We start from the raw sequence: 20,534 nt of genomic DNA, 5'->3' as shown, positions 1-20,534 counted from the left end.
AAGAGAAAAGAGCTCTGCAGGCGGAAGGCGGGCTGTTTTTAAGGCGGGCCCTGAGCCTGTGAGCTCCTCCTCTTGGAACTTACCTGGGCCCAGCACAGTTTGATCCTGAGAGTCTTCTGTGAGTGGAGGAGCGGCCACTGACAGGTAGGTGCTTTTACTCGCTGGGTGGGGGTGGGGGGACCCAGTTCTGCACTTAAACTAGAGCTAAGTCTGCACTCGGGGTGCTCAGATAAAAGTGTCCAAGGCCAGGAAAGAAGAAACTGGCCCTGGGATCTTGGACACCAGATTAGAGCCTGAACAGACCCAGGTCTCCTGACTGCTAAACAGCGCACCAAGCAGAACTAGCAGGCTGCCCACTACCAGCTGCCCCAGGTGAGGCCACATGGCTCTTGGAGAGGCAAGGGACAATGAGGAGTAGGCCCAAATGATGGGGATTCTGGGCTTGTGTGGTGGGGGAGACTGGGACTTCATCCTCTGCCTTCTCTACCTGGGCTTCTACAAGGTAAACCAGGATGACCAGGAAGGCTTTCCCTCTGCCCCAGGAGCTCCCTGCCCCCAGTTTTGGGGAGGGAAGAGAAAGGAAAGAGAATCTGAAGAAGAGAAGCTAGGAGGGAGCTGCAAACAGGGCAGAGATAACTGGAATCCTTTTACACACACACACACACACTCACACACACATACACACAAATACACACATGCACACACTCACACACTCACACACACATGTTCACACACACTCATACACACTCACACTCATACACATACACACAAATACACACATACACACACTCTCACACACACACACACACGCTCACACACACGTACACGAACACGCACAGTCTGAGCCCAGGCACTCCTCCCTAAAACTTAGAGCAGAAAGGAACCAGCTAGAGGGACCTGCTGGGAGGCCCTGGAGTGCATAACAACATCTCAGAGGATCACACAGAACCTGAGCCTGGGTCCGGGGATGACTTGGGAAGGTTAAATGAAAACATGCAGAAGGGTTTCCTGTACCCAGCATCTCTCCCTGAAGCTCAGTATTAGCTGGGTCCAGAATCCCAAAATGGGCCAAGGTGGGAGAGATCTTACACCTGGGACAGAGAGCAGAGGGTGATCCTGGAAGACTTCTAGAGGCAAGAATACCTATCATGAGATCCCGGACATATGCTTGTAGCCTGGGCAAGGCCCTCAGCCTTGCCAGCACTGCCCCCTCAGAACAGTTGGGAAAAAAAAAGAGGGTCAAGTGTCTGTTATTATCAAGAAATCATCAGACAGATAAAACCTCTGAGATCTGCTAAGAGAAAGAAGTACCCTTATCCACAGGAGCACAAAGGCAGCGTCCAGGCAATCCTGAGTCCTGGGGGACACTCAAGTTCCAGTATATCTTGCCTGGAGTCCCCCTCTCACTTCCTCTGTAGGCCTGGCAGTGAACCCTGCAAGCTGTGCCTGGCTCCTTGGATTCTTGGAGACTTTGTGGGAAAAGCTGTGTCTTGGGCTTTGTGTCCTCAGCTGCCCCCAAAGGAAGGCACTCAGGGGCCAGTTCCCGTCCACGGCCATTTGTAGATTCACTTCCCCACATGACTTCTCCACATCAGCACCAGCGCCCCCTCCTTCCCCCTCCCACTTCCAGGACTCAGCCAAGAAGTCTGATAACTTTGCCACAGGAACCTGGGGTGAGGGCTGTGTGCACGTGTGGGGTTCAGACAGGCCTGACTTTTTGCATTAGGCATGCCATGCCCCCATTTCTGTGTCCCCTCTGCCTCTGAACTCCACGTGGCTGAAGGAGTTAAGGTTACAAACCTCCAAGGCCTAGATTTGAATCTCAAATATGAAGCCTCTTGGGTTTTGTTGGTTATTTGCTTGGTTGGTTGGGGGATGAGGGATGGGGGATTAAGAGTGTCTCACATATCTCAAGATGGCCTTGGACTCACTGTGTAGCCCCTCTTCCCCCTCCCTGTACATCTCTAGTGCTACCATCATAGATGTGTGTACCATACCCAAACTCTAGTGCTTTCTTGACTTCTGCAAGTCTGGGTATCTTCAGGGGCAAAGTAGACTGGGTATCTTCCCGGAGGCTAGGGCTTCGAGAAGGTCGAATTACCAGGTGCATCTGTATGGTGACTAGTGGGGTGTTTGGTACCTGGGAAACCCCTTATGAGGATGTCATACCCCTGAGCCCCAACTCTAACTCAACTCCAGAACTGTCTAATTATTCCTCACACAGCACATTGTAGCTTCATGCTCTGACACGGCAGGCAGGCAGGCAGCAAAGCTCACAGCCGCCAGAAGGTCTGAGGTCAGTGTGTCCCAGTTCCACCCAGCATTAGGCTGGCCCAGGACCTTTTACTTCTTCCCAATACCAACCCATGAGAAACAAGTGTGTGACATCGAGGTTAGACAACAGGAAGAACTTTTCACATAGAGAAGATTAAAAAGTTAGGACATTTCTCTTTCTAGATGAACCCCCTGGGGAGTGACCGTCAGCAGATGATGTTACCTCCCAGTTCAAAACACTCTTGTGGCTCCCTCTTACCTCCAGGGTTTGACTTGTCAGTGGATACCACTGGGCCTTTGCACATGCCATACTGCTGCTTGAACACTTCCCTGCCACCTCATTCTTACCCACCTTGCCCTGCTAGCTCCTTCTTTTCTACTTTTGCACATCCCCTTCTCCATGAAGTCCTCCCTGCTGTCATCCCCACCAGTGCTGTCATCCCCACCAGTGCCACAGAATCTCCTCCAGGTCCCTGAGCCTCCTGTGATATTACTCACACCTGCTTGCCTGCTTGCAGTTCCATTTCCCAACTAGCCTCAGGACCCGAGGTCAGACAGCAGGCAGCCTAGAGTCCAGTCCTGTTCACGGTTGAGCTGTTCTTTTCATTGCAAAATGGGATAACACTGGTACCTACCTACCTCATAGGGTTGTTTTAAGGACTTGAAAGGGCTTCATGAACCTAGTAGTTCCTCATAACAACTGGCTAACATTCATCTAGAAATATGTGCATGACACCATGATTACTAACCATCCCTTTAAGTCACCTAACCATCCCTTTAAGTCACCTAACCAACCCTTTCATAAGCTGGGCACTGTCCTTAGCATATTACTAGGGTTAGTTCATTTATTAAATGAGGAAACTAAGACAGGGAAAAGTTAACTCATTTGTTCAAACTTACACAGCCAGTGAGTGTCAGAGCCAGGAGGACTTTAACTGAATGAGTTCATCTGTCCTTCGCTGACGACTTGTTTTACCTACAGAGTTCACTTCGATTCCACCCTCCCATCTTCCCTCCCTTGTCTTTCAGATCCTTGGAGCCCTCATAAACAGGATCTAGCCCCAGGGCAGAAGTGAGGCTGCTTGGAAGCCAGAGGTAAAGCGCTGGGCTCACTGCCCATCATGTCCAGCTCCCTGCTGACTGGAGGTCATGTGGTCAGCTTGACTCCCCATGAGGAATCCAGGATGGCCCTGCACCCAACCCCTAGCCATGACCTCCCAGCCCTGTGTCCTTACTACACCACAGAGAGCTGGGGAACCCAGCCTCTCATGGACCCCACACTCTGCAAAGGCAGCTCCAACAGGCTCCAGCAGGCCCAGCAAGCTGAGGCCAGAGCTCAGTGTCTCCTTCAATGCCCTGGGGAGCAGGCCTCAGGGGCCTCGCAGGATCTGGACTCTTGCATTGACTTCTCACTGGAGGCCCTCAACAAGATGATCCTGGAGCTAGACCCCACCTTCCAGTTGCTTCCCTCTGGGATTGCTGGTCCCCAGGCTGAGCCTACCAACAGTGTTGCTTCAAGGACCAAGAAGGAGGAACCTGACGCCTTAGGTAAGGATATGGGGGCACAACCAAGAGGGAATCTGGGGGACAGATCTCAATCAAATAAGAGCTCTTCTACAGAATCCGAGGCACAGGCAAGCTGTGTCCTGTGGGGAGTACTATACAGCCCTAAATAAGCTTCCTGGCCTTTCTGATTGCTCTGTTGCACAAAAGGTATGAATATAGGTTTCTCTCGCTATGCAATTCTGTCTGGGTCCTGAGTTTGGAAACTGGTAGACTCCAGTTTCATGTGTTTCTTTTTTTTTTTTTTTTTTTAAAGATTTATTTATTTATTTTATATGATGACACTGTCGCTGTCTTCAGACACACCAGAAGAGGGCATCAGATCTCATTACAGATGGTTGTGAGCCACCATGTGGTTGCTGGGATTTGAACTCAGGACCTCTGGATGAGCAGTCAGTGCTCTTAACCGCTGAGCCATTTCTCCAGCCCCGTGTTTCTAATGAGAACTTAAATATGTTCCTCCATGTGAGCAATTTCCACGATAATATGCACATAGTGAGGGCTTCCTGACTGCAGTCCTTGGGCCTTGCTTAAGCTCTTGATGTTTCTCTCCATAGTCCAAGTTTGGTCCCCTGAAATTATCATAGGAGTTCTGACCTATGATAGGTCAGAAACTATGATAGGGTCAAAAGGCCCCTGACCGTTTGTTTTGAGGAACATCTCTTGAGAAAGGTCTAAGCTTGGAATAGTGAGATGGGAGAGACATAGAACTCAAGAGAAAAGATGCTGGCTCACTGCTTGGGAGGCAGAAGCCATGCTTTGAAGCATCTGCCCATTTCCATGGTCTAAAGCCTCCCATCCTGGCCAGTTCCAAGCTACTGACAAAATCAATCTCACCGTACCAATAGCCATATAGCCTCCAAGCATACATAATGATAAGACAACAGGAATGTTATGTATATCGAGTGTGTCTGCTTTTTCTTTAAGGTTGTTTTTTGTTTTTGTTTTTGTTTTTGAGACCTGAGTCTCCACGTAGCCCAGGCTAGTCCCTAAAACTCCATCTCCTCTCTTGAATACTGCACCTGATCAACTTTTGTTGTTGTTGTTGCTTTGAATCTAAGTGAATCTAAGTCATTTCACTATCAGTTTGCAGAACGTGATTGTTCATAGTGGCTGTGTTTAGCAACCAGCTAGACAACATCTGAGAATCTGCCGTCTTAGCTCTTTAACAAGCCGGTACAAGCTGACACCAGCCCTGCTCAGTCCGAGAGAATCTGGAATGCCCTGGGTGCCCGTTCAGTTTCCCGTGCTCAGAAAAATCACAAGTATTTTGAGAATGATGGTCAGCTAGCAGCAGAACTATGGGGCTGACCGACAGGTCAGGCCTCCAGGGGTCGACAGCAGGAGTAGGGCAGGGCGGATGGGGATCTAGGACAATGTCCACTTATTGAGCATTTACTGCATGCCTGGTCCTATCCCTATGTTGAGTTCCTTCTACAGAATCTTTTTTAAAAGACTGCATCTCATGTAGCCCAGGCTGGCCTCAATCATGCCAAGTAGCTCAAGATACCCTTGAATTCCTTCTCCTCCTCCTCCTCCTCCTCCTCTTCTTCCTCCTCCTACCTTCTCCTCCCAAGCACTAGGATTAGGAATCTTCAGTCCTTCTATCCTGCCTCACTGAGATGAGAATTTGGCCCCTCATTACAGATGAACACGTTAACATGGGCTTGAATAAGGAACCCATCTAGCCTAACTAACCATTGGGCTCAGGCTGCCCTTATGTAAGCTGTTGACGTCGCCTCTGTATCTTTGCTTCTTCATCAATGAAATGAACAAAACAAGAGCTCTCTTAACCTGAGAGAATCTGTTTGTCTTGGTGCGCTGAGCTATACGGCCAGCCCCAATTCAGTTTAGACTCTGGGACAGACTCCAGCACAGCACCCAGGCCCTCCTGCACCCAGGAGGAGATCCTGGCCTCGCACAGCCTCCCCTAGTCCTGCCAAGCTATAAAGGAACTGTCTTCTTCTCCAGTGGCATTCTCCTGCTGAAGGCCAGTCACCGTCACATCACTGCAGGGAAGCACTTTAGACGTAATTACCATTGGCAGGAGCCAGCCCAGGGTTTTAATGTTCATGCCCCAGGGCAGGGATTCCACCCAGCCAAAACCAGTCGGGACAAGATCGGTATTAGGAGTCCTCATGCGTAGGGTGGGGTATGGGGTAGATATGAACCGATGGTGGGCAAATGGCAGAGGGGTCCCCATCCTCAGATTTTTCTGGGTACAGCCACTATAAGCGTGGGTCCATCCAACTCTGGGGAACAAGGAGTACAAAAAACTGGCAGTGTCCTGAAATCCCTCACAACTCTGGCTCCCCTCCCCGCCCCCTTTTAAAAACAAAATCTCACTCTGTAGCTCAGGCTAACCAGCAACCAGGCAACCTCCAACCTGTCTCTGAAGTGCTGCAGGCTACCCAGCCCCCTTGATCTTTTTGGTAGCCAGTAAACAATCCTGCCCCTGACCGCTGCTCACTGGCCTCTCATATCTAAGAACCCCTTCCTCCTAAGATGGTGAGTCTAAATCAGCACCCCTTCAGAACCTGGTCCCCTCGCTCACTGATGACTGCACTGAAGGCCTGCCATGCTCTTCTCAGCCTCCCAGACCCTCCTGTGGGCTCCTATTGCTGGTGAGAAAGTACCACAGGCCCAGGAGACTCCACGTAATTCTGGGTGAGACCCCTTCCGTCCTCACATCCTCGGTGTGGATTCTACCCCTCCTCTGACTCCACCCCACACACGTCCCATTCATCCTCTTTTGAGGGATCCTGTCCTCGGGAACCAGCAGGGGCTCACAGTCCTCTTTCTCCTTCCTCCCTTGGTAGAGCTCAACCATTGTCGAGCTTGGCCTTCCTTTCTGTCCAGACAGAGGCGTACAGACTTCTTTGTGTGAGGACTAGCCCCTGTGATGCACATCCCTGTGGCTGAGGGAAATCACAGTGATCTCATTTTACAGATGTGGTAACTGAGGTCGAGGAGGGAAGCCACGGTTCTCAGTCACCCCCTACTGAGTGGCAGGTCAGGCTATTTCTAATCCTGCCTCTCTCCCTAAACTGGAATTTGCTTACAGACAACCTGCAGGCTTCTCTGAAACTCAGCATAGCCCCCCCACCCCACCCCACCCAGATCTTGGTCAGTACCCCCCCCTTCCTTGACTTTTATTCACCTTTCTTTATATTTGTCCTTCAGGGTCGCCATCCCAGAAGTCTCCTGGCTCCTAGACCCAAACACCATCTCCCTTATCCTCTCTACGACCTCCCACCCCATCCTTGGAACGGGTCCCCACATCTCATTTTCCAGCAGTTTCTGCCAGGCGAGGCTGTTTGGCAGTCCCAAGGGCAGGCTGTTTAATAACTGTCTCTCCTCCCCCCACCCACATGCCCTCCCTTCCCCAGCCAGGCCTGCGGCTGGCGCCTGCATCCACCCGACACTGCCGGGACTTGCCCCACGGGCCTGTAAACAGTGGCTGCACCCCAGAGATGGGGTGGGAGCCTCCACTTCCCCAGCCATCTACCTCAGGACAAGGGGGGGTGACTCACAGCACAGAGCCCCCACCCCCACCCCACCGGCACCCTACCGAGCTCCCATACAAAGTCATAGCTACTTTTAGGACCCATGAATTTGGGGGCTAGTAACCTCACAGGTCTAGAAAACCACACTGGGGCAGACTTAGGAAGGTCTTAAAATGGGATCTCAAAGAGTTCTTCTTTGTCCTAGAAAAAGCCCCTGAACACAGCTTAGGGGCCGAAACTTCCTCCATTCCTTCAGTTGTGTGGTACTGGAGAGAACCCACTTAACCTAGCCAAGCCTTGGGTTCATCTCTTTAACTTAGGGATTACGGCATTTGAATGGAGCTGCGGTAACAGCACAGGTAGCAGCTATGCTGCGTGTTAGTAATTGCCTGTCTTTGGTAAAAGTTACGCAAGAAACCTCAGCTCTCCTCCCACGCAATCTCCAGTCACCCATTGCCTCTGGAAAAACAAAGTCTGGCCTGCCCAAGGGCCAGTGTGAGGGTCAGAGGTGGTTATGGGTATAAACACTATAAAGTCTTTCTAAAAATAGAAGTTGGGACTGGGGACGCAGCTCAATAAAGGGTTGGCCAGGCATGCAGAAGGCCTGGGTTCTATCCCCATGCTCTTGGTACCGCGTGAAACTAAAAGCAGTGGCTCTCAGTCCTATGATCCCAGCACTGAGGAAGTAGAGGCAGGATTATCAGAAGTTCAAGGTTATCCTGGGCTACTTAAGGAGTTTGGGGGTAGATTGTGTCTCAAAAGGTGTGTGTGTGTAAATGGTACTTGCCAGCCTCCTGGATGGATCTCTCTCAGAGCCTACAGTGTAGTTCTCCAAATCACTTGTGTCTTCCTCCTCTTTACCCAAAGATAGCCATTGTGAGCCAGCCGGCTCTCTTTGGACTACCAAGGGCAGCTGGTAGGGAATGTTCCTCCCTTGAAGAGGTTCACCATGAGCCAGGTTCCATTTATCCCGTGTTTGTTCCTCAGCACCACCCTAGAAGGCTGGGTCGAGATCACAGCTTTGCAGATAAGGAAACTGAGGCCAAGGGAGGTCTGGAAAGTTACTCAGTGCCTCCTGGCTAGAAAGCACTGACGTCAAGATTCACACCCAAGTTCCTGTGACTGCAGAGCCAACCTGTTTCTACATCGCCCGAACCAGCAAGCCCAAGTCAGCCCACTACCCTGTGTGCCTAACCTAATGCCTACTTTCACCAGGGCTTCCGGGAAGGAAGTGTGAACAACCCAGAGGCAGGCTGGGCACCGGAGTTTTAAATAGAGGAGGGATGAGATGTTTTAGTAAACTGAGTGCTCTCCAGGGCTCTACCCTAGCTGCCATCCTGGGAAGCCACGGAAAGGGTTCCTGACCCTCTAGAAGGGGGACAGCTTGTACACCCCCAGTTTCCACCACCTGTGCTAGACAGTGCTCCACCCTGGGTCTGGAGAGAAGCGGCAGCAATTCTCTCTGGCTCCTGGGATTCAGCAGTGTTTTCTTTCTCCCCACTAAAGATATAAAGTACATCGAAGTGACCTCCACCAGATCAAGATGCCTTGACAGTCCCCAACGCTGCTCCAGCCCATGTGTCACCCCACCATTTGGCTCCCCACGTAGTGGCGGCCTGTTCCTCTCCAGGGACATCCCCCGAGAGACCCGAAGCAGCAGCAACGAGAGCCTCATCTTCTCTGGGAACCAAGGCAGGGGTTCCTCTCCCCACACCCCTTCTTCTCTCAGCAATTCTATCCCTTGCCGAGAAAGCAGGGCCTCAGGCTCCCCACTGGCAACTCCTCCAGGTTGGGAGAAAGGGCTAAGGGCCCCACAGTGGGGCAGCAGGGTCTCTACGCTGTCAGCCAGCCCTGTATCGGACATCAGCTATGTGTTTGGAAGGTAAGTTCTGTCTGTGCTCAGACTGCAACTGCACGTATCTCTCTCACACACACACACACACACACACACACACACACACACACACACACACAACACAGTAGAAGGACACTAGAAGGACACTCTGTTCTGTGAGCCAAATGCACGGGCATCAAGAGAAAAGGCATACACGTTGTCTTTTCTACCGTCACCAGCATTTCTTTTCTTTTTTTTTTTTGGTTCTTTTTTTTCCGGAGCTGGGGACTGAACCCAGGGCCTTGCGCTTCCTAGGTAAGCGCTCTACCACTGAGCTAAATCCCCAGCCCCTGCTCTGAGTTTTTGATAAGGGTATATGCAGTGTTCTATCTGACGCAAGGTAGGGCCCCCAGATGGCTAGATTCTAGAGCCTGGCTCTGACCCCAAGTCACTATCACCCAACACCCTAATGCTCTCGTGTTTTTTTTCGGCAGCAATCAGTCCCTCCCGCACTCAAGCCTCTCCAGCTATCCGCCATCTTCTAGATCCTTGGGAAGTCCAGCCAGCTCTTCTTCCAGTCTCCACAGCCTGGACCGAGGCTCCCAGTGTGTGAGATCGAGTGATGCCCAGGTTCCTAGTAACCCCATAGTGGGCATGGGCCAGCCCCAAGCAGTCCCGTCTACACCAGTGGCTAAGGAGCAGGCCAGTAGCTGCCCCCCATCTGTCACCAACTCCATGGCGGACATACCTATAGTGCTCATTAACGGGAACCCAGAACCACAGAGTCCCCCAGCCCAGCAGACACCAAGATACCAGGACTCTGTGCAGTCTAGGGCTACATCTCCCAGCCACCTCTGTCAAGCCACCAAGAGCCACAGCAAGACTCTGCCGGACGTTCCTCTCACATCTCCCAGCCACCTCTGTCAAGCCACCAAGAGCCACAGCAAGACTCTGCCGGACGTTCCTCTCACGGCGTCTCCAGAAAGTACGTTGAAAGCCAACACCTCCAGCATTGCACGGTTTGGTTAAGGGGACTAGGCAAAGTCCAAGGGAGGTTGGCAACAGCCACTTAACACTGTGCCCACCATATGCCAGGCATTGCGAGGAGACCCAGATGAGTGTAAACCAGTAAGAGCGGCCCGAACCAAGACTTATCAGACAGCAGTGTCCTCACAGAGGTAGAGAGGCTTCACAGATGACAGACAAAGGCGCCCGCAAGCACCTGCAAGGTTCAGTCAGGCAGCCTAGAAAACGGGCGATGTTCTGCCTGGGCCGCAGCCAGAGGAACGGAGAAAAGGCATTTGTAGTGAGGATTCTGGAATTTTGGGTTCTTTAGAAACACAGACATAGTGTAAGAAGGAGTTTTTGTTTTGCTCCCAGGTGTGGGATATGGGGCTGCTTTGGACCGTCTGGAGCAGCGGACGAGGATTCACCTCATGCTCTAGCAGAGCTGTGATCTTTGCCGGCTGCAGATAGTTTCTGCAGTCATGTGACTTTGGAATTCTGGGAACTTTTCAGAGGGTACATAAATGCCAGGGCTCCCGAGAGGAGAGCTGGGGTTGGTGGTTGTTCAGACGAGATGCTTGTGGCTTTTTAGAAGTCATGCTCAAAAAAGAAACAAAAGGAAAGAAATTAGATCCAGGGATATCTCTCTCTCTCTCTCTCTCTCTCTCTCTCTCTCTCTCTCTCTCTCTCTCTCCCTCTCCCTCTCCCTCTCCCTCTCTTCTTTCCTCCCTCCCTCCCTCTCTCTCCTCTAATCTTTCCCTCCTATCTAGTGATAAGAGATAAAACCCGGGAGATAAAGGGTGGGAAAGAGAAGACCCCACAAAGTAGCAAAGACCAGCTACAGGCATTCCTTGCAGAGACAACTGGGACCTCATAGTTAGAACAACAGTGTGCTCATACAGTGTGCACAGTAAGGAAACTTCCGGAATGTTAGGTGCAGATCGATGAGAATAGTGGCAGATTGTATGAGTCCTCGAATGTCAAAGAGTGGATTTCCTTCTTCGGACTATAGGGGCCATTGGGAAGTAAATCAGGGAAGATGTGTGCTTAGCAGTAAGGGCAGGATGAGTTACCCCGGAAGCTGCTAGGCAGAAGCAGGGGCTGGAATCAGGGCTGAGCAGTTGAGGTAAAAGGGAGGAAAGAGAACCAGGCAGCCCTCAGGCTCTCTGAGCAATAGGCTTGGTGACTAACTGGCTAATCCAAAGAGAGCCAGAAGGTGCAGCAGTCCTCTGACGTTCGCGGATGATGCTAACGTAGAGGGGCCAAACAGAATGGAGACAATGAACTCCAACACAGATGGCTGAAAACCACAAAACAGCAAACACCCTCCTTCCCGGAGCCTGTGACTATAGACTTCCAAAGATTCCGAAGCAGTAAACACAGGCTGAGCTGTAGCACTCTCTGGGTGCATACTTCCTATGCATGAGCAGATACCCAAGGACACTGTCCCAGACTCTCCCCCATCAGTCATCTGCAGGCAGAACCTAGCTCACCTTAGGCTTCCCAAGATGTGTATAGGAGCTATTCACCATAGCCCCAGATGTGTGACTCCCAAGAAAGCAACACAAAGAGAAGTAAATGGTACCTCAGCTATGCCTTTAAAACAACAACAACAATAACAACAAAAAAAAACTTTATCATTGTTGCCGGGGTGGGACAGATGCCACAGGACACAAGCGGAGGTCAAAGAATGACTTTTTAAAAGTGGGTTCAGAGGATCAAACTCAGGCTGTCAGACCTGCATGACAACAGCTATTACCCACTGAGCCATCTAGCCAGTGCTGTTGCCAGCTTTTGTGGTAGGGTCTCACTCTGTAGTCAAGCTGGCTTTGTACTCAATGCAGTCCCCCTGCCTCAGCTTCCCAACCGCTGGGATCACAGTCACGCACCACCGGTCCTGGTTTTATGTTGTGTTAGAGATCAAACCCGGGGCTTCATGCATGCTAGGCAAGCACTCCGGTTGGATTTTCCTCTTTGGGCTATTTGGAGGGACCCAGGAGATGGGCTCAGGAAGAGTGAGCGGAATGGGATCCCTGGGAAGAGGAGCAGGGCAGGTCCTCTGCGACCCTCTATCCAGCCTACAGAGTGCCTCTCCTCTGCCTGTCTCCAGGTCCTGCCAAGGACATGCAGCCCACCATGAAGTTCGTGATGGACACATCGAAGTACTGGTTTAAGCCAAGCATCACCCGAGAGCAAGGTAAAGCCAAGACTGTGTCCCAGAGGACAAGCGACTCCATAATCATGTCTGGCCTTGTGCCGTGCAGCAGGCAGACGGGGCCCTGGGTCATGGGGGAAAAAAAAACAGGTGGGCAAACAACATCCTGCAGAAGGGTGGGTGACCTGCTGGCCTCGTTAGGAAATAAACCAAACATGCAGAAAGTAGACCGGAGAAAGACTTCCTGGGGACAAACAGTTGTGTGGCTTTGCTGTGAGGACCCAGTGGGGATGGGAGTATCCATAGAGAGTGTATGGGCTCCTAACTGAAGACTGTTCCAGCAATCAATCTGCTGAGGACGGAGAAGCCGGGCACCTTTGTCATCAGGGACAGTTCCTCCTACCGAGGCTCCTTTGGCCTGGCCCTGAAGGTCCAGGAGACTCCGGCATCTGCTCCAAACCGACCAGGTACGTGTGTGTCTTCTGCTTGGTCACCGTAGGGCTCCCGCCATGATGCTGTTCCAGCTCGAGAGTGGCTATGAGGGTGACTCCTAGGAGGACAGCTGACTCTTGGCTCTCCCAGCCTACCCTCTAGTACCTAGGCACTATGAAAACCAACTCTGAAGGCTGATACACTTGCCTCCCCAAATTCCCTTTTCACCCTTGAAATAGAGGTGGAGGAGGAGGAGGAATGTCCCAGCCTCTCCTCAGGCTGCTGTCTCCTGGGCACCCCTGTCTAGCCTGGATTCATCTCCAGGAACCTAATATGACTGATGTATTTGTGGGCTTATCCCATTCCTGATAGCTCATCATTCATAAAACGACTTGCCACTTGTTCAATAGCTCATCCCGAGGGGGAGAGCTTATCACGTGTGTAATCGCTATGTGCCCTTCTGTGATCTCACGTGGGCATCTGGTAACTCAGCACACACCTCTGGAGGGATCCATCAGATCTATACCTGAGCCTGTGGAAGGAACCAGGCATGCGTGTAGAGGGCTCAAACACGAAAGCACATCTTTGGTGGAGATAGATGAGAACAAATCATGGCTACAAAGCCCCCAGGGTAATAGTCCCCTCGCTTAAACCCAATTAGGAGTGACCACCGAGGAAGTTAAGGCAAAGAATGAGGGTGGATCCCCCAACCTTCTACTGTTAGTAAAGGATTGGGGAGTTGGCTCAGAGGTAGGGGCACTGCCTAATATGGGTGGCAGCCACAGCACTACGTTGGGAGTTGGGGGGATTCAGTCACCTAGGGGCAGGTGTTTTCTAAGAAGCCTTTCAAGAGGCAATGAGCCCAGATGGAGGAGTGGGTCAGAAAGACTCTACTGCCTGTGAGAGCCAGCTCTGCTCCTGCGGGGATGAGCTGACGGGAAATAATGTCACGAGGAACAGGCTAGGGGAGTTTCTAAGTACAGACTCTTCTGCACAAACGTACTGGCACCTTGGGGCCTGTGGACACAGGCTTCCTATCTGCACTTCCACAGGGAGGCAGAGGCTAGCGTTGACAGCCTGGGAGGGACCTGGGAGAAGTGAGCAGGGCCAAGCTGGCCAGGGTCTGGCTAAAGCAGGGATCCGAAACAAGACTCCTTCCTTCTTTGTCTAGGTGAGGACAGCACTGACTTTATCCGTCACTTCCTGGTTGAGTCTTCAGCCAAAGGGGTGCATCTGAAAGGAGCAGATGAGGAGCCCTACTTTGGTAAGCCTCCCAGCCTCCAGCAGCTTCCCTGGGCTCCCCAGCCTCCTCAGCCTCCAGCAGCCTCCCCAGCCTCCAGCAGCCTCCCCAGCCTCTAGCAGCCTCCCCAGCCTCCAGCAGCCTCCCCAGCCTCTAGCAGCCTCCCCAGCCTCCCCAGCCTCCATGCCTCTGGCTTGGTCTTTTGCACTGTGAAGAGGTCTGAGAAAGTCCTATTCACTCAGAGCTTTCTGCCTCCTTGCAGGGAGCCTCTCTGCCTTCGTGTGCCAGCATTCTATCATGGCCCTGGCCCTGCCCTGCAAACTCACCATCCCACAGAAAGGTAGGTCAGACCCACTGGTCCCACTAAAAAGGCTTCCGGTGGCCACTTCAACCTCGTGTATGAATTGTTTTAGGGCCAGTATGACATGTGCTTGCTCTGGACTCGGTCCATGCGGCTCCACCTCCCACCTGTGAGAATTCAAGGATGTTTGCTCTTCTGAGCCTCAGTGCCACCGCCACCGCCACCGCCACCGCCACCGCCACCCCCCAACACACACACACACACACACAAATGAGAACAACCGTCTCCCAGATCCAGTGAGAATTTTCAGGCAAGGTTTACTGCACAGTGCCTGGTTCGGAATAGAGAGCGTAGGGCAGTGTTTCCGAACCTGTTTGGTTAAGGGTTGAACCACCCTTTCACAGGAGTCGCATTTCAGATATCCTACATGTTTGCATTATAATTCATAACAGTAGCACAATTACAGTTACAAAGCAGCAATGAAGATTTTATGGCTGGGGTCACCACCGCATGAGGAACTGTATTAAAAGGTCGAAGCATTAGGAAGGTTGAGAATCACTGCCTTAGAAAGTCTGCAGCCTTCTTTGAAAGGATAGAAGAGACTAGATGCAACACTTGACGAACAAGTGTGGTGTTATTCCCCAAACCACTAACACCATCCTTATAACTCTTGCCTACTGCCCCGTTTCATAGGTAAGAAATGAGTATCCATGATCCCAGCACATAGGAGGCTGAGGCAGGATGACCAGGAACTTAAGGCTACATAGTGAATTCTAGTCCAGTCAGCACTATGTAATAAGACTGATTTTAAAGAAAAAAGAAAAAAAGGAAGGTCAAGCAGTGGTGCTACACGCCTTTAATCCCAGCACTCCGGAGGCAGAGGCAGGGGGATCTCTGTGAGTTCAAGGCCAGCCTGGTCTACAGAGGGAGTTCCAGGACAAACCGGGGTAGCAGAGAGAAACCCTGGCTTGGGAGATGGGGGGAGGTAAAGACTTACAGAAAGAAGACACAAAGGAAGAGAGAGAAGGAAAAAATAAACAAGGCTCTAGGCTTAAGCAACTGACCCACAGCTCACAACCCCATGCCCAGGTCAGCAGCCTCGTCCACGGGAGCCTCAGGACAAAAAGGGGTCATCTCAGATGTGCAGGAGTGAGGGTGAAGGAGACAGAAGAGCCAGCCCTAAACAAGTGATGGACACAGCATCCCTGCTCTAGAAAGAGGAGCCTAGCTAGGGTGGGGACAAAAGAAGAGGTCAGGGGTTGGGGATTTAGCTCAGTGGTAGAGCGCTTGCCTAGAAAGCACAAGGCCCTGGGTTCGGTCCCCAGCTCCGAAAAAAAAAAAAAAGAAAAGAAAAGAAAAGAAGAGGTCAGGGGCTTGTGAGGACATGGTCAGAGCAGCAGGCCAGGACCTGGGAGGCTGGATAGAGGTGGGAAGGGATCAAAAGCTTGCAAACCGGGTCAAATCCTCATTTCCCTAATTGAGGCAATCACACCTGGCTTCCCAGCCTGGCAGTGGGGGTGGTTGTGGGAGGTGTTCAAAGGGATTCTTGAGAGCTGCTCCCCCTGAGAGGGGTCTACTCACTCCACCCTCTCCCCTGGGGCATTTTTCTTTGACTCTGCTCAGAACTGGGAGGTGCAGAACCAGCATCGGACTCCCCCACACACGGCCAGACCTCTTGCCTGAAGATATCCGCCGGTAAGTGATACAGGGGAGATGCCAGGTTCACTGCACCCCTGGAGACCACGTCCCAGCCCTCCACACGCATGCACACGCACACTCATGTGCACGTGCACACATACACACATGCATACGTACACATACATGCACACATGCACACATACACACACAGGACAGGCACACACACGTGCACACGTACACATACACACACACGGCACACACACACACACAGGCACACACACACACAGAGCCCACACACACACACATGCACACACACAGAGCCCACACACACACACACAGAGCCACACACACACACACACACACAGAGTCCCCACTCACACACATGCACACACACACACAGAGCCCACACACACACACACAGAAACACACACACACACACACACACACACACACACACACACGCAGGCCCACACATGCTTTCCATTACTGCTTTGTTTCTGCAGCCTTCACAACCCACTGCCCCCCCCCCTCGGCTCCATAAACCCAGAGATGAGAGACCGACGCTGTGGGTCAGTGGGAAGGGAAGAAGAGTGGGGGCGGGGGGGTGCTGGTAAGCCGAAAGCTGACACCCTTGCACACACTGTCCACACATCTATACTAGGGTCTTTCTGTGTTTGAAATTCCTGCCCTGCGGGTGGTCTCCAGGTCTGGATCCTCTGTGGGGGATGAGGTCTTGAGTCCTAAGGATTTCAAAGCCCAAGTGCTCTCCCCACTTCAGAGGCCAAGCATCCATCATTACTCAGTGACAGCTCCTTCTTTGTGCCCCACTCCCCAAAGCACAAAGCCTGCCCTCCTTTCTCTCCCTATGCTCACCAAGGGGGTAGGCTAGCCATAGGTAGAGGAAAAGACATTGCTCACCTTGTACTCCAAGTCTTTTCGGTGGCTCTAAAAGAACCCCATGGAGCCTGACAAAGAAAGGCATTTTCCCTGCCTGTTCCTGTGCATGGGCATGGGCGTAGGAAGGACCAGAATCCAGTGATCCCCACACACTAGGATACAGACCCTGTTTAACATCTGTATTTTTTTTTTTTTTTTGGTTCTTTTTTTTTGGAGCTGGGGACCGAACCCAGGGCCTTGCGCTTCCTAGGCAAGCGCTCTACCACTGAGCTAAATCCCCAACCCCTAACATCTGTATCTTACAGGTTGCCACACACTGTACCTGACCTCTGTGAGTGTGGAGACCCTGAGCGGAGCCCTGGCTGTGCAGAAGGCTATCTCAGTCATGTTGGAGAGGGACGTCCTCCCCACACCCACTGTCGTCCACTTCAAAGTCACCGAGCAGGGCATCACTCTGACAGATGTCCAAAGGAAGTAAGAGCCTCTCCTAGCCCCTGGGCTGCAAGGCTAACTAAGAGCAGGGCTGGATCAGGGTCCTGGATCCAGTAAGAGTGGTAAATGCTGGGTGACACTAGACAAGTTCCCCACCTTCCCTAGGCCTCCTCGCATTGGTCCCAACAGGAATGAAGTTCGGCAGTTTTTACTGGGTGCCAATTACGTCTATAAAGGCCAGACACTAATGACTCCTCAGACATAGTGTGGACCGCAACCGCAGCTCTCCCCAAGACTCAATCTAGCCAGAGCTTTCCCTATTTAACCAGGAGGGCAAGAGTAGACCAGGATGTAACTCCTGACTTCAAAAGAATGAATGGCACATGGCAGGGGGTGTCTGAAGACCCCAATATAAGAACATAAAGCAGACGTACACCCATGGGAGGAGAAAGACACAGCCTGTGTGTCCAGTCCCAGTAGTGAGAGACCTGACAGGTCGTGGGAATCCTACTAGGACAGGACATGTGAGCTTTGGGGGAGATGCTGAGATGCGGGACAGGAATAGGCCCTCACCAGCCCGGCTCTTCTTTCTGCATCCACTCAGGGTGTTCTTCCGACGGCACTACCCCCTCATCGCCCTCCGCTTCTGTGGAATGGACCCCGAGCAACGGAAGTAAGTTCGAGGCTGAACCAAGCTAAGAAGGCCGTTCCAGGCCTAGCTCCCCTCCACAGCGTCTGCTGACTCTGGCACTGCGATAGCAGGGACAGCCTGTGAGCACTAAGGGGTCAGGGATCAGGCCAGGTGGGGCACGGCAGAGGTAGAGCCACAGCTCCCTGTTTATCAGGGTCCTGAGGAGCAGAGCCCCCCTCACTCACTCACTCCTGTCCTGTCCCTTTCTTTCAGGTGGCAGAAATACTGCAAGCCTTCAAGGTAAGCTCCTCCCACCGCTCAGTGTGGGAGCCCCAAGGGGGGAAGCCTGGGTGTGAGAGCACACACCTGTGATCCCAGCATTCAGGAGGCAGAGGCAGGAGGATCGCTGTCAATTTGAGGCCAGCTTGGTCTATGCAGTTAGTTCCAGGCAAGCCTTGTCTGTGTAGTCTGTTCAAGGCTAGCTCACTAGGGCTACATAGTAGAGACAGGGGGGAGGGGGATGAAGGGAGAAGCAAGGGGGTGAGGGAGAGAGGAAGGAAGAAGGGAAGGAAGGAAGGAAGAGAGAAGGAAGGAAGGAAGGGGGTTTCCATCTTGATCTTAAGAACGAGTGTGAATCAGCGCTTAAGAGATTCCCCAGGGGGCTGGGGATTTAGCTCAGTGGTAGAGCGCTTACCTAGGAAGCGCAAGGCCCTGGGTTCGGTCCCCAGCTCCGGAAAAAAAAGAACCAAAAAAAAAAAAAAAAAAAAAAAAAAAGAGATTCCCCAGCCTTTGCCAGAGCCACATGTTCTACCTCAGAACTGTAAGGATGAAAGCCAAGGACATGTTGCCTTAATGGAGCTTCCAAGTCTTGTCCTCAGGAAGCCCCTTTCAAAATGAAGGAAACCCAGAGCCTGAAATTCGCCTTTCCCTGTGTGACCAGGGAGGCACCTTCTGCCTTTAGCTGTCTCATTATAAGGAGGTACCAAACATGCTGGGGAGGTGACTCTCTGAGTATAGTGGTTGCCACTCAAGCACAGGACACAAGGCTGGATCCCCAGAACCCACAGAACAAACGTGTGCATCACACACACACACACACACACACACACACACACACACAAGATGCAAGCCGCTGAAGCCAGTTGGCTTGGGGGAGAGGTAGTCAGGTCCAGGCTGAGTGTCTTCCCATCCAACCCTCCCCTCAGCATGATGTCTCTCTAGCCCACATCCCTTCAAACTGTCCTCTCTCACCAGGATCTTTGGGTTTGTGGCCAAAAGCCAGACAGAACCACAGGAGAACGCATGCCACCTCTTCGCCGAGTATGATGCAGCCCAGCCGGCTTCCCAGGTCATCAGCCTGGTGACTGCTCTGCTTAAGGACACAGAAAGGGTGTAGGAGAAGGGCATTGTCCATGTGCCTTCCTTGACATCTCAAAGGACTTGTCCGGGACATGGACCTGTGGCCACACGGACAGGCCTTGGACTGGAGAATCGATCAAGTTGAACCCTTTGAACCTGTGGTGACTTCAGCAATAACCTTCACCGGGCTCTGGAGCCTCGGTCTCTTCAATTATAAAGACAGCTGCTCCCTGGACACTCGGCTGGGCGTCTTCAATGTGTTCCTCAATGCCACTGAAGCCCACCCACATCCAAGAGTCCCTACGTAAAAACTGCCTGCAAGGACCCTCTGGCTTCATTGGCCTGAGCTCTCCCTACATACAGGGCAGGTTGTGCCAGAGACCTATGACCCCTGCCTTGTGGTAAACAGCAGGTGTTGGGTCAGAACCCATGAGTTTCCTGGCTGGCACCTGGTGGTGATGCATGCAGTTTGGGGATTTGGGGACAGATTCTATTTCCCCACACCTGTTCCTTGTTTGCTGAGGGCCTTTCAGATCCACTGGCCCAGGATTCTTTTTCTCTTCAAGAGAGTTAAAGGTTTGGGGCTGAGGATGTACGTAGCTCAGTTGGTAATCGCCTGACATGAACAGGGCTTGGTGTGGTCACCAGCCCCACAAACCATGCACAGTGGCAAACCGTTGTAATCCCAGCACAAGAAGGCAGGAAGATCAGAAGTCCAGGGTCATTCTGAGCTACATGACGAGTTTAAGGCAGTCTAAGCTACATGAAACCCAGCTGAGAGAAAGAAACAGACAGGCCTGTCTGGGTTTGATTGAGAGACCCTGCCTCAAGTTACAGTGGAAGGCCAATGGAGAATGATTCTTGAGATCAACTGTATTAGTGTGCAGACCAACACGCAGTGAATCTTACTCAGCTTACCCATACACATGCAAACATGCACACACACACACACACACACACACACACACACACACACACACACACACTGAGGGTGTTAAAGTTTTCATAAATCTCAGTCGATGGTCATCTTTACCTGAAGAGACCACGCTCCACCTCAGGCCTGGGGGCATCGCTCCACAAACAGCTGCTTTGGGAAGAGGGTATTAAATGAGCAGGCGCCTACAAGGTTCAGTCTGTGATGAAGAGGGGACCAGTTTGAGGGCCTCAGCCGGCGCAGACCAGGCTGCCACAGCGCATGCGCCCTACAATGCAGCCCACTTCAGCTTGCTTTGGGGGAGGGGCATCAAATGCAGCCTGGCCGAAAGTT

At 52.1% G+C, this 20,534-nt stretch overlaps 1 protein-coding gene across 2 annotated transcripts; it reads left to right on the top strand.

Moving 5' to 3' along the window:
- Tns4 (tensin 4) lies at positions 1–19,502 on the top strand. 2 transcript variants are annotated; one of them, XM_087572207.1, is made up of 13 exons: positions 1–144; positions 3,304–3,822; positions 8,850–9,225; positions 9,672–10,090; positions 12,293–12,379; positions 12,679–12,804; positions 13,941–14,033; positions 14,272–14,349; positions 15,934–16,005; positions 17,151–17,319; positions 17,882–17,950; positions 18,182–18,208; positions 19,163–19,502. In XM_087572207.1, exons 2-13 carry the CDS (start codon positions 3,396–3,398, stop codon positions 19,302–19,304), a joined length of 2,085 nt encoding a protein of 694 aa, XP_087428333.1. In that variant the 5' UTR covers positions 1–144; positions 3,304–3,395; the 3' UTR covers positions 19,305–19,502.
- Positions 19,503–20,534: the final 1,032 nt, after the last annotated feature.

Source organism: Rattus norvegicus, chromosome 10, assembly GCF_021556685.1.
Source record: "Rattus norvegicus strain SHRSP/BbbUtx chromosome 10, alternate assembly SHRSP_T2T, whole genome shotgun sequence".
NCBI lineage: Eukaryota > Metazoa > Chordata > Mammalia > Rodentia > Muridae > Rattus > Rattus norvegicus.
This window is presented reverse-complemented; position numbering and strand designations above follow the sequence as displayed.